This window comes from Saccopteryx bilineata, chromosome 1, assembly GCF_036850765.1.
Source record: "Saccopteryx bilineata isolate mSacBil1 chromosome 1, mSacBil1_pri_phased_curated, whole genome shotgun sequence".
Classification (NCBI taxonomy): Eukaryota; Metazoa; Chordata; class Mammalia; order Chiroptera; family Emballonuridae; genus Saccopteryx; species Saccopteryx bilineata.
In genome coordinates this window covers 282,000,813-282,012,991 of record NC_089490.1, presented here as the reverse complement: position 1 = coordinate 282,012,991, position 12,179 = coordinate 282,000,813, and the positions used below count along the sequence as shown (strand labels likewise).

At 41.3% G+C, this 12,179-nt stretch overlaps 1 protein-coding gene across 1 annotated transcript; it reads right to left on the bottom strand.

Annotated features, from left to right (window-relative positions):
• Positions 1-11,326: 11,326 nt before the first annotated feature.
• Positions 11,327-11,913, bottom strand: LOC136313433 (eukaryotic translation initiation factor 1). Its single transcript, XM_066243791.1, has one exon. The coding sequence runs from the start codon at positions 11,842-11,844 to the stop codon at positions 11,503-11,505; it is 342 nt and encodes a 113-aa protein (XP_066099888.1). The 5' UTR covers positions 11,845-11,913; the 3' UTR covers positions 11,327-11,502.
• Between the last annotated feature and the right edge of the window lie 266 nt (positions 11,914-12,179).

Genomic DNA, 12,179 nt, shown 5'->3' with positions numbered 1-12,179 from the left:
TATTGATTACTACAGCTTTATAATAAGCTACAACATTTCCTAACCTCCTCTGCCTCAGGATGCAGATATGTGACTTAGAGTCCACCAATCAGATGCATCAGCTGGGACTTTGATTCCCAGGGGAACTGTAAGAGGACAGAAGAGGACAGGGCATCTCCATCCTGCACAAGCAGCATCATTTTGGGGTCTCCTTGCCACCTTCACCAAGCAATTTTTCCTTAAAGCTCAGCCTAGAACCTGGTCTACTCCTCCTTCCAAAGACTCTCTTAGGCAGCTCATACACCATTATAATATGCTTTCTTTCCAACCAATGAGAGCAGATTTTATTGCTACAATTCAATACCTAGAAGCCATATACACTAAGTACCATGTGCCCTGCCTGACTCCCTTCTCTCTCTCACCACTAACGCCAATCATTCACCAAGTCTTACTGATTCTGCCCCTGCCTCTCTGTGCGTCTTTTGAACCTGCCTGCTTCTCTCCATTCCCACTCTCCTAGCCCTTCTCGGACACCATTATTTCTCATCTGGACTTTGGCAGTAGCCTCCAAGGTCTCTCCTTCCACTCTTAGTGCCCATCTTCCAATCTTGTTTGCACACAGTATCTAGAGACATTTTTGAAAGAAAGCAAATCTAATATTATCACATTCTTGCTTAAGACCCTTCAATGGCTCATTATCGCTCTTAATGTCAAGTTCAGATTCTTTAAACTGGTTTCCCCAACCCTGTGTAATTTGCCTCCTGCTTCTCTCATCAGATCCATCAAGCACTGTTTCCTCCTCCCTCTGTTTCCAGCTACACTGGTTTCTCTCTGTTCGTCAAAAGGTCCAGCACTTTCCCATCTCTACCCCCAGCCCCCGCCTGTACACTGTTCTTATCCCTGGAATATGCCCATTTCCACCCAGCCAGCCCTTTCTCACCCTTCAGATCCTAGACCCAGCATTACACCTCAGTGCAATCTCACACACTTGACTCCAGAGCGCTTTTACAGTTGGAATGAAATCACCCTGTATTTGACTGGGTGGGCTGTATAGCACAGATTGTAAAGCATGGGTTTTTATAGCAGACTGTATGATAGATTTGATTCCTACATTTCCTTAATGTGTGACTTTGAACAAATTTGTCTTTCTGTGCCTTGGTTTCCTCACCTGCAAAATGGGTGTAATAATAGCACTATGCCTGCATCTAAGGTTTGTTGTGCTTAGAACAGTGGCTGGCATATTTTCCTGTAAAGGGCTGGGAGCAAATACTTCAGGTTCATTGTCTTTGTCTCAATTACTCTGCTCTGCTGCTGTAGTATGAAAGCAACCAGAGACAATAAATAACACTGAGAAACACATTTTTTTTTCCATTTTCTGTTGCATGAGGTTTTAGAACTGTTTCTATATATTTCTGCATCGCTGATTCCAAATCTGAAATCCGTTTTTTGGTGCATGCTCTAGTTTTTATGCAATTTTAATTTCTTTTTGTTACAGTTAATGGCATACATTGATTTTTAAATTGGAGTTAAAGGACAATGACTCTTGGATTGAACATAACCACAAGGCAATTAATGTTTTACAAACATCAATTTTACATAATTGTAGTTGTTTTTAAATGTAAAAAATTATTATCTGATAAAAACACCCTTTTATTTTGTTTTAAGATTAAATTATGGCTTATTCCAGTAGGCATAAATGTAATAATAGGGCCTGACCTGTGGTGGTGCAATGGATAAAGCGTCGACCTGGAAATGCTGGGGTCGCCGGTTCGAAACCCTGGGCTTGCCTAGTCAAGGCACATATGGGAGTTGACGCTTCCTGCTCCTCCCTTTCTCTCTCTCTCTCCTCTCTCTCCCCTTTCTAAAATGAATAAAAAATAAAAAAAAAAACAAAAAACAAAAAAAATGTAATAATAGTCCTGACACCTTCTGTTTGTTATATATGTGGCTGTTACACACTTCAACGTCAAAGGTGTAATATTTCATCATTTGTGACACGTACATATATTGCCTGTTTTCAAGTTCCCTTTGGAGATCAAGATAAGAATTGGGCTCCTCATATTGTGTGTCATAATTGTGAGGAAATGTTTTGTGACTGGACAAAAGAAAAATGCAAAGGAATGCCTTCTGGTATCCCCATGGTTTGGCATGAACCTAAGGACCACAGCAGTGATTATTATTTCTGTCTGGTTCATACAAAGGGCAGCGGCAAGGAAAAACGGCATATGATCGCATAGCCTAATATTCCTTCAGCAATACGATCTATCCCACACTCTGAGACACTCCCGGTTCCAGTTTTCAATGGTTTTATTTCTCCTAAGGATGAAGAAAGTGAACATGGTGATCAAGTGTATTTTGATAAGATGCATGAGGAAATGGTTGTAGAATCTGATGCCAAGCAGTCATTAACTCCTCAGCAGTTTAGCCAACCCAAATTTAATGACTTAGTAAGAGATTTGGGCCTATCAAAGAAAGCAGCTGAGTTATTAGCCTCCAGGCTTCAAGAAAAGAATGTACTTTACCAGTCAGCTAAAGTATCCCATTTCAGGAAGCGTGAACAAATTTTTGTGGACTTTTTTTCTGAAGACAAACACTTTGTTTACTGTCATGATATCAGTAGTCTTCTCAGCCAGCTAGGTGTTATCACTTACATTCCAACAGAATGGCGGCTATTTCTTGACAGCTCTAAAAGGAGTCTGAAATGTGTTCTCCTACACAATGGTAATGTTTATGCAGCGGTTTCAATTGGTTATTCAACTCATCTGCGAGAAGATTATAATGACATAAAAATTGTCCTCGACTTTCTGAAGTATAAGGAGCATAACTGGATCATTTGTGTGGATCTTAAAATGGTAAATTTCCTGCTAGGACAACAGAGAGGTTTCACGAAGTATCCTTGCTTTCTGGGTTTGTGGGACAGCCAAGCTCGGTAGAAATACTTGACACAGAAGGAGTGGCTGAAACATGAAGCTCTGGAAGTAGGGATGCAAAATATTGTGAATGAACCTGTAGTTAATCGAGACAGGATCATTTCCCCCCCACTTCACATCAAACTTGGCTTAATGAAGCAGTTTGTTCAGGTTTTGAATAGAGAAAGTGAATGCTTTCAACATATTATGTCTTCTTTTCCTGCTTTGTCTTTCAAGAAATAAAAGCAGGTATATTCGATGGACCTCAAATTCGAACCCTCATATGTGACAAAGAATTTGCCAGGAAGATGAATAAGAAGGAGAAAGCAGCATGGCAGTCTTTTGTGGCAGTTACAAAGAACTTCCTTGGCAACAAAAAAGCAGAAAACTATGAACTTCTGGTTGGATGCTGTTGGCTTTCCATGACATTGGATGTAACATGAGCGTTAAGATTCACTTCCTGGCCCTGGCCGGTTGGCTCAGCGGTAGAGCGTCGGCCTAGCGTGCGGAGGACCAGGGTTCGATTCCCGGCCAGGGCACATAGGAGAAGCGCCCATTTGCTTCTCCACCCCTCCGCCGCACCTTCCTCTCTGTCTCTCTCTTCCCCTCCCGCAGCCAAGGTTCCATTGGAGCAAAGATGGCCCGGGCGCTGGGGATGGCTCTGTGGCCTCTGCCCCAGGCGCTAGAGTGGCTCTGGTCGCAACATGGCGACACCCAGGAGGGTCGCAACATGGCGACGCCCAGGATGGGCAGAGCATCGCCCCCTGGTGGGCAGAGCGTCGCCCCCTGGTGGGCGTGCCGGGTGGATCCCGGTCGGGCGCATGCGGGAGTCTGTCTGACTGTCTCTCCCTGTTTCCAGCTTCAGAAAAATGCAAAAAAAAAAAAAAAAAAAAAAAAAAAAAAGATTCACTTCCTGAACAGTCACCTTGATAAGTTTCCTGAAAATCTTGGAGCTGTTAGTAATGAGCAGACTACTGCAGGAGCATCAAACGAGATTGTCCTCAACAAGTACACAAACACAAGAGCTACAAACGCATTTTTTTGCTTGAATAGAATTTAAATGTTTTGCGCAAATTTTATGATTAAAATAAGTGTTTTAATATGTTCTATTTTGAAATTGTAAACAAATTCTAATGCAATCATCTTTTAGTGTATTAGTGTATTTACTGTATTATATAAACTATTATATTTTCACAAAGATAATGATGCCCAAGGAGACATTCTACTTCATTATGTTAAACTAAATGTTGAAAAGTTTATAATAAGATGAAAACCTAAAATCTTGAATTGCAAAAGAAATTGCAGCTTCCAGAGAAAAACTAATGTCAGATTTGAGATCAGCACACTCGAGTTAGGTAAGAGCAAGTGTTTTTGTGGATGCAACAAACATTTTGTTCCCCAGTGTAATCTATAATGAGTAAGTATGGCTATATTCTAATAAAACTTTATTTACAAAACATGCAGTGGGCCAGATTTGGACTATGGGTTGTAGTTTGCCAACCTAGCTTTGAAGAGTCTTGACACAAATCATGTGCTCAGTGGTAGCTCTTATTATTAATTATTTATTTATTTTCTTTCCTATTAGAATATAAACTTTATGACAGTGGGTACTGTGTCTCTCTTCTTAGGCACTGTATCCTCAATGGTACATAAGAGATGTTCAATAAACGCAAATTTAATGAATGACTATGTCAAGATCTTAACCCAGAGCCAAAGGCAAAAGTGGTGTTCAAGAAGAATTAATTGTCTTCCTTTCTTTCCTGTTGAAGAATGGTACTATTAACTCATTCTTAATAGGGTATGCATATATTTTGTGGGATTTTTTTAAGGTGAAATGGGCCATTGATTTTCTTGGCATATATTTTCAAGGGCAGAATTTTCTAGTTATGACATGACTTTTATGGCTCTTGATACACAATAATAACATTAAACATTTTAAGAATATCTAGCACATACAGGATACCTATCAGAGGCCTGATATTTTAATGTAAATTTTAATCTTCACCACAACCTTATGAAGCAGATAGTCTCCACTTACAGATGAAGAAACTGAGGATTGGAAGGTCAAGCATTTCACAAACTAGTAGTTGGTAGAACTCTAATTTAGACCCAGGTGTGTCAGCTTCAAACTCTATTCTCTTTCAACTTCAACTAAGCTCAAATGCAACTTACGTTACCAGGTTGCCTCTCAAAGAGGCTGACAGTAATGCTTCCTTTCTAGCCCTAGGTGTTACCATAAAAAAAAATTGCTTCCTAATTCATTTGGCAAAACTCCATAATGATATAAAATGGTGCAGTTTTGGGGGGTTTCTCAATAAGTTAAAACTATAATTACCATATATCCCGGCAAACATGTAGAAAATCTTCACAGCAGCATTATTCACAATAGCCAACAAGTGGAAACAACCCACATGTTCATTAACAGGTTAATGGAAAATAAAATGTGGTACATTCATATAATGGAAAATCATCTGGCTAAAAAAAAAGAAAAAAGGAATAAGGTTCTGATACATGTTTCAACATGGAGGAACCTGGAAAACATACTGAGTGAGAGAAGCCAGACACATTAGGCACATATTGTATGGCTCTGTGCACTGTGTATAAAATAGCCAGAGTAGGCAAATCCATAGAGAGAAGAAGCATTAATGGTAGCTAGGGGCTGGTGGGGATGGATGGGAAAGTAGGGCTTGACTGCTGGTAGGGTTTCTTTTGGGTGGCAAATACGTTCTCAAATTGATAGTAATGATGATCACTCAACACTATAAATGCAATCATGCCACTGAATTGTAGACTTTAAAATGGTATGTTATGTGTATTTTATCACATTTAAAAATGTCCACAACAAATTTAGAATATGACAAAGAAATAGTTTTCCAGAAATATATTGTTTTTTATTTAAGTGAGAGGAGGGAAGATAGACTCGTGCATGTGCCCCAACTGAGATCTATCTACCCGGCAACCCCAGTCTGGGGCTAATGCTCTGCCTATTTGGGGCCATGCTGGCAACCGAGCTATTTTTAGCACCTGAGATGGAAACTTCACAGAGCCATTCTCAGTGCCCGGGGCTAACATACTGGAACCAATTGAGCCATGGCTGCAGGAAGAGAAGAGAAGGAGAGAGAGAGAAAGAAGGGGGAGGTAGGAGGAGCAGATGGTCACTTCTCCTATGTGCCCTGACTGGGAATTGAACCCAGGACTTCCATACACTTGGTCTACGCTGTACCACTGTGCCAACCGGCCAGGGATTTTCCAGAAATATGAACATTTAGGTACTTCTACAATCTTTTCTTACTATTGATCACCCTACCATTTTTCTTCTTTTTCTTCGGAGAAATATTAGCTTTCTCCCTAAGCTCAGATCCAAAAGGCCTGAAGACAACCTTCGTAGACTGTGCCATGTTCAGCCTCCCTGGACCTGAGAACATGTGTGCTGCTTGTCTCAGCTTCTGACTCAGTCCTCTCTGACCTCAGTGGACTTGCCGAGCACCATCAGCGAGAAGTAGGCTTTGCATTGACCCAGAAGGCTCACTCGGAATCACAGGGTTTCTCTCTAAGCTGCCCTGAAAGCCTCTTGCTCAGTTTCCTCCTGTGGCAGAGAGAGGGGACAGAATTCTCTAGGCTACTTCCGGAGTCTGCGTCAATTCCAGGACAGTCTTTTATTCCAACCTGGAGAGTTTCCTTGGTAACCAAGTGAATAGTCAAGTCACTCACTGCTTTCAACTCTTCAACTTATTAATGCTTGTTCAGATTTGAACAGTTTGTCTCACTTGAAAAGGAACTGCAGAAGCTGCACTTTTGCTGTTGCTATTTTTTTTTTTAAACCTGGGTTCCTGCCAGGCTTTTTAAAGGGCCCATACAGATTTCCCCTATGAATGCTTTAAAACACAGTTAATGGACACAACAAATTATGTCTACTATGCAACAAGCTTTTCAGATAATGACTCATTTTACCTGCATGACAATCCACAAGGTAGGAACAATTATTATTCCTATTGTACAGGTGAGAAAACAGGCACAAGGAGATCAAGTACCTTTCCAAGTCAACAGGCAGTACCATTTTAGAGTATATTTTGGAGTAATTTCTTTAAACCGGTCTGGGTTACCCACATTTTTGGCAGTCCCCTGGAAGGGGATGACTCACAGCAAGGAATGAACTTCTAGTGATGAAGAGGCAGGCACTGTTGCAGGTGACAGAGAGAGCTTTGGGGGCAGGGGACCTTTCAGCAGAACTAATATCCCACCATCTGGGCATTCAAAGTAGTACAAGTAGAATGTCCCTGTTTCTACTGACCTTGGCATACTACAGAGAGGTTTGAAAAGCACAGACTCTGGGGTCAGGCGGAGCAGGGAACACAGCCTGCCTCTAGTACTTAGTCACTGGGAAAATGACCTTGGAAATTTTTTAACCGAGGCTGGCCAAGCCAGGAGGGAGTTTTTTTCTGAGGACATATGTGCCTGCATAGGATTTTGGATTCAACTGGAATTTCTCAATCTTGACAGTAGGCCATGTAATGCCTTGTTGGGAGGGGCTGTCCCATGTATTGTAGACTGTTGAGCAGCATCCCTGGCCCCCGCCCAATGAGTGCCAGTAGCATCTTCCTAGTTGTGACAACGCAAAGTGTCTTCAGCCAAAGCCAAATGTCCCCTCAGGGGCAAAATTGTCCTGGGTTGAGACTCATTAGATTAGATAACCTAAAGCCTCTTCCCATTCAGAGATTATTTTATGATTCTATTGTTTCCGATCAACATATAGACCTGTTTTCTGTAACGCCACGGCGTTAACAGGGAGTGGGATGAGAATTTCGAGTCACCACTCAGATATGCAGAAGGGTAAGCAGACTTCTGGAATTTGTTATGAGCAGCCTTTTCCTCTCGTGGAAACAATATCCATAATGATTTTGCTTCATTTTCACTCAAAAAAGCAATCTCGCCATGTGAGGTGATTCTGTATTTTCGGCTTAAAAACAAAGCCTCCTTTCAGTAAATTTCTGTCACCTCAAAGTTCCTATTAGGCCTTTTCCCACCTGTACAATTTCTCCTCTCACCCTCCTTGTCTCTGAGAAGTTCCTGGGGCAGGGAGAAGCTTCTGGAAAATTGAGGAATGGGGAAGGTGACTAGTTCTATGATCTGAGCTTGGAGAAGATGTCTGTCTTCCTGCTTGGTCTTTGGCTGGGACCTCATTGTATTTTCTGTGCACACCAATTGCTGTAGAGGAGCTCAGTGTACACTCTTCCTGCTACCTGGGAGCCCAGCTCACATGATGATAGAGGTGGGCAAGTCTAAAATCTGCAAGGTGGCCTGGCTGTGTTTCAGTTCAAACACAAAAGCCACTTGCTGGAGAATTCTGTCTTGCTCAGAAGAGGTTAGACTTTGTTCTACCAAAGTGTTCAACTGATTAGATGAGGCCCACCTACACTATGAAGAGCAATTGGTTTTACCAAAGCCCTCCAATTTAAATATAAATTTCATCCAAAAACACTCTCACAAAAACATCTAGAATACAGTTTGACCAAATACCTGGGCATAGGTATCCAGCTAATTTGACATATAAAAGTTACCATTACTGTTGGCTAAACCACAATCTTGGTAACACCCACTTGCTACCTGCTCTGATCCTGTTCCCACATAGCTCAAGGAGGTAGAAGCAAGATGCCTACATTTCTCACTGGAAATGAATGATCAGTTCAGTTACCCTCGATCAATTTAAGCACTTGTACTGTTTTCCCTGGCTCAGTCCCTCTCCCTCTCCTAGACAACTATTTCAAACCTTCTCCCCTGTTCTCAGTCCCAGTGGATAACCTTGCTCCTTAGATCCCAGAGAGAAACTCTGTGGGTCTTCACCATCACATCTGTCTATCTACAGGCTGAATCTGTGCTCATGTTCTCCCTCCTCCCCTTCTACCATGGATGAAATGCCCAGGCTGCTGATAATGGCCAACCCCTACCTTATGTGATCGATCTTACCTCTCTCCTCTGCTCAAGGTCGTTCTCCAACAATTCCTTCCTCTGTATCTCTTGCATCATCAGTTTTGTCTTTCCTCATTCATTCCCATTAGTGTCCACACTTTCCCTACCTTGCTGAGAACTCCCGTTCTATTTCTCTCCATTTTCCAGCCCCACTTTCATTTTTGCTGTCTTTAATCTCTCTCTTCCCATTCTCTTAACAATTTTTTTGTGATAATTTTTTTAATTTTTGTGATAAAATACACAAAATTTACCACTGTAATTATTTTAAAGTGTATAATTCAGAGGCATTAAATACATTTATGATGTTGTGTGATCATCACCACTGTCTAGACCAGGGGTAGTCAACCTTTTTATACCTACTGTCCACTTTTGTATCTCTGTTAATAATAAAATTTTCTAGCCGCCCACCGGTTCCACAGTAATGGTGATTTATAAAGTAGGGAAGTAACGTAACTTTATAAAATTTATAAAGCAGAGTTACAGCAAGTTAAAGCATATAATAATAACTACTTACCAAGTACTTTATGTTGGATTTTTGCTAAGTTTGGCAGAATAAATCTTTATAAAACAACTTACTATAGTTAAATCTATCTTTTTATTTATACTTTGGTTGCTCTGCTACCACCCACCATGAAAGCTGGAACGCCCACTAGTGGGAGGTAGGGACCAGGTTGACTACCACTGGTCTAGACAGTGGAAATTTTGTACCCATTAAACACTCTTCATTCCCCAGTCCACCTCCCTGAACCAGGTCCCCTCTGGTTGCCTCTATTGGATATTTTATACCAATGGAATCATACAATATATAGTCCTTTGTGATCGGCTTCTTTCACTCCACATTATGTTTTTAGGATTCATCTATGTTGTAGCATGTATCAGTACTTCATTTCTTTTAATAGATGAATTGTATTTCATTGTATGGAAATGCCACATTTTGTATATCCATTCATCCATTGATGAACGCTTGAGTGGCTTCCACCTTTTGGCTATTGTGAATAATGCCACAGTGAACACAGGTGTATAAGTACCTCTTTGAGTTCCAGTGCCTGTGCACAATGTGTTGCTTTACTGGTTGGGGAGCAAGCTCTAAAATGGAAAATGTAAGCCACAGTCTTATCCAGGAACATGGGTCAGGTATGTTTCAGAATTCTGATTTTTAAATTTATTTTAGAAAGATAATTTAGTTTGTATGTGCATTATATAATACCTACAGTACCATTACAAACAGCCTACAAATAGCCCCACATTAGTTTTAAGTTTGGTTTTGCAACAAAATCTATTTGCCACAAATTTATTTCCATTTTTTAGACCTTTTTAGATTTCAGCACTGTGCATAAGGGATTGTAAACATTTATCAAAGGTTATCAGTTTGGAGAGACGAGAGAAAAAAAAATCTTCCTTCTGATATATTACTATTCCAATATGTAACTATGGTTTACCTCTGTATGCAGTTTGGTAGAATAAATTGGTTAATTCAGAGAAGAAAACTGATTGGACTGAAGTTACCAATGAAGTGTTTGGTAGCTCTCACCAGTGTGGCCATAGCACCTCACGGGTGCTCTCAAGTCAACAGGGTCTATGGAGAGGCTGAAGTTTGGACAAAAGTTATAGGGAGGAAATGAAACACGCCATGTCAAAGTTGAGGTTAGAAATGTATTTATAGCATTTACTAAAGAAAGTTAAGAAGGATTTAACTAATAGTCCTTGGGGGGGATGAGAAAATACGTTTGTTTTGGATTTAACTACCTAGTTGGGATGGTTGTACCATATTTTTGAGAACTTATGCTATGTGGAGCTTTGTGTTACATACTTTAAATACATTCCTTTATTTTTTTATTTTTATTTTTTATTTTTTTATTTTTTATTTTTCTGAAAACAAGTTTATTTAAATAAGGGTTTAAATACATTACATAACATTAAAACTGAAGGGGGGAAAAACCCAGAAATCAGTTTGTTATTTCACATGGCCTTGGGCAGCTGTTCCTAGTAAGTTGCAAGCTCTACACCTAGCTAAGTGACTGACACATCGGCTTGAAATTTGTTCCCTTGTCAAAAGTTTAACTCTGATATAAGGTTGGCCTAAAATTCTGGTGTTTGGACATCAATTAGCCAGGATATGTCTGGTCCAAAAGACCTTAGTGGCAAGCCAGATATCCTCATCACCTCACTCGAAGAAAGGTAGCTTTTCAAGTTCATCCACCCAGTCCTGTTGGCGATCTTTTGACTACCAAAGGCTCCCTCTAGTGGCACAGAAGCCGCTGCTGCCTAACCCCTGGCCTCTCAGCTTCACTGCAGGGTGTCCTGGTGGTGACATTCTCTGAGGGCAGGGGACTCTGGAGAGGAGCCAGACATAGCTGTCTGGAACCTTGGGGCTTGGCTGAAACATCACATTACTGCTTTGTTTCAGGCGGGACACTGCCAGGCGCCTACTGCTTGACCTCTGTTTAAATGAGGGACTTCAAGACTAGACAGCATGGCTCTTTTCAGTTTATTGCATGAAGGAGTTACACTAGTCCAAGTTAAAAGCAGACCCCAAATGGTTACATCTCATAAGCTGTGAGGTTTTTAAACTTGTGACAAGGGACAGAAGGGAAATGCTACTCATTGCAAGGAAATCCTCACTTAAGCTTCAGTGAGCCAAAAGCACTTAAAACCCATGAACCTTCAGCTGGTCGTCCTTAGCCAGTCCAATCTCTACCAGGAACTGGCATATGTTCTTGCGCTGGTCACCCTGTAGCTGAATTACTTCTCCATATTCTGGATGCTCAATTACAGTACCATTGCAGGCAAATTTCTTCTTAAACGCCTTCACTAGTTTCTTTTTATCGTAATCATCAGCGATCCCTTGGACAGTAGTAAGGGTCTTCCTGCCGTTTCTCTGTTGAATTCTTATATGGATATAATCCTCAGTGCCAGCAGGAAGCAGATCATCACCCTTACTTGCATCAGCAAAGGGGTCGAAAGAGTGGAGGTTCTGGATAGCGGACATACGATACGATTCCTTTTCCTCGGTGGAAACGGCCTGCGGAAGGCTGCGGCAGGAGAAGGCGGGCAGGGGGGACGGAGCGTCGGGAAGCGAGGGGGGCTCGAGGGGGAGGTTGCTGAGTCCTCGGCGGCGGCTCAGTGACTGGGGCCATTCCTTTATTTAATATTCCAAGATCTCTGCAGTGTGTATTTTTTTGTTCCCAAGACAGGCTATGCAATTTGTGGGTCTTAGTGAAAAATGCAAATGAGAGACACCTTATTCAAAAATTGTTAAGAATTTCAAGATGACATCAGCAAGGCAGTAAATCAAGCTCAGAGCCCTTCTAAATGTGAGGCCCC

Coding starts and splice junctions, on each gene's coding strand:
- LOC136313433 (XM_066243791.1), bottom strand. CDS start 11,844: ATGTCCGCTATCCAGAACCTCCACTCTTTCGACCCCTTTGCTGATGCA.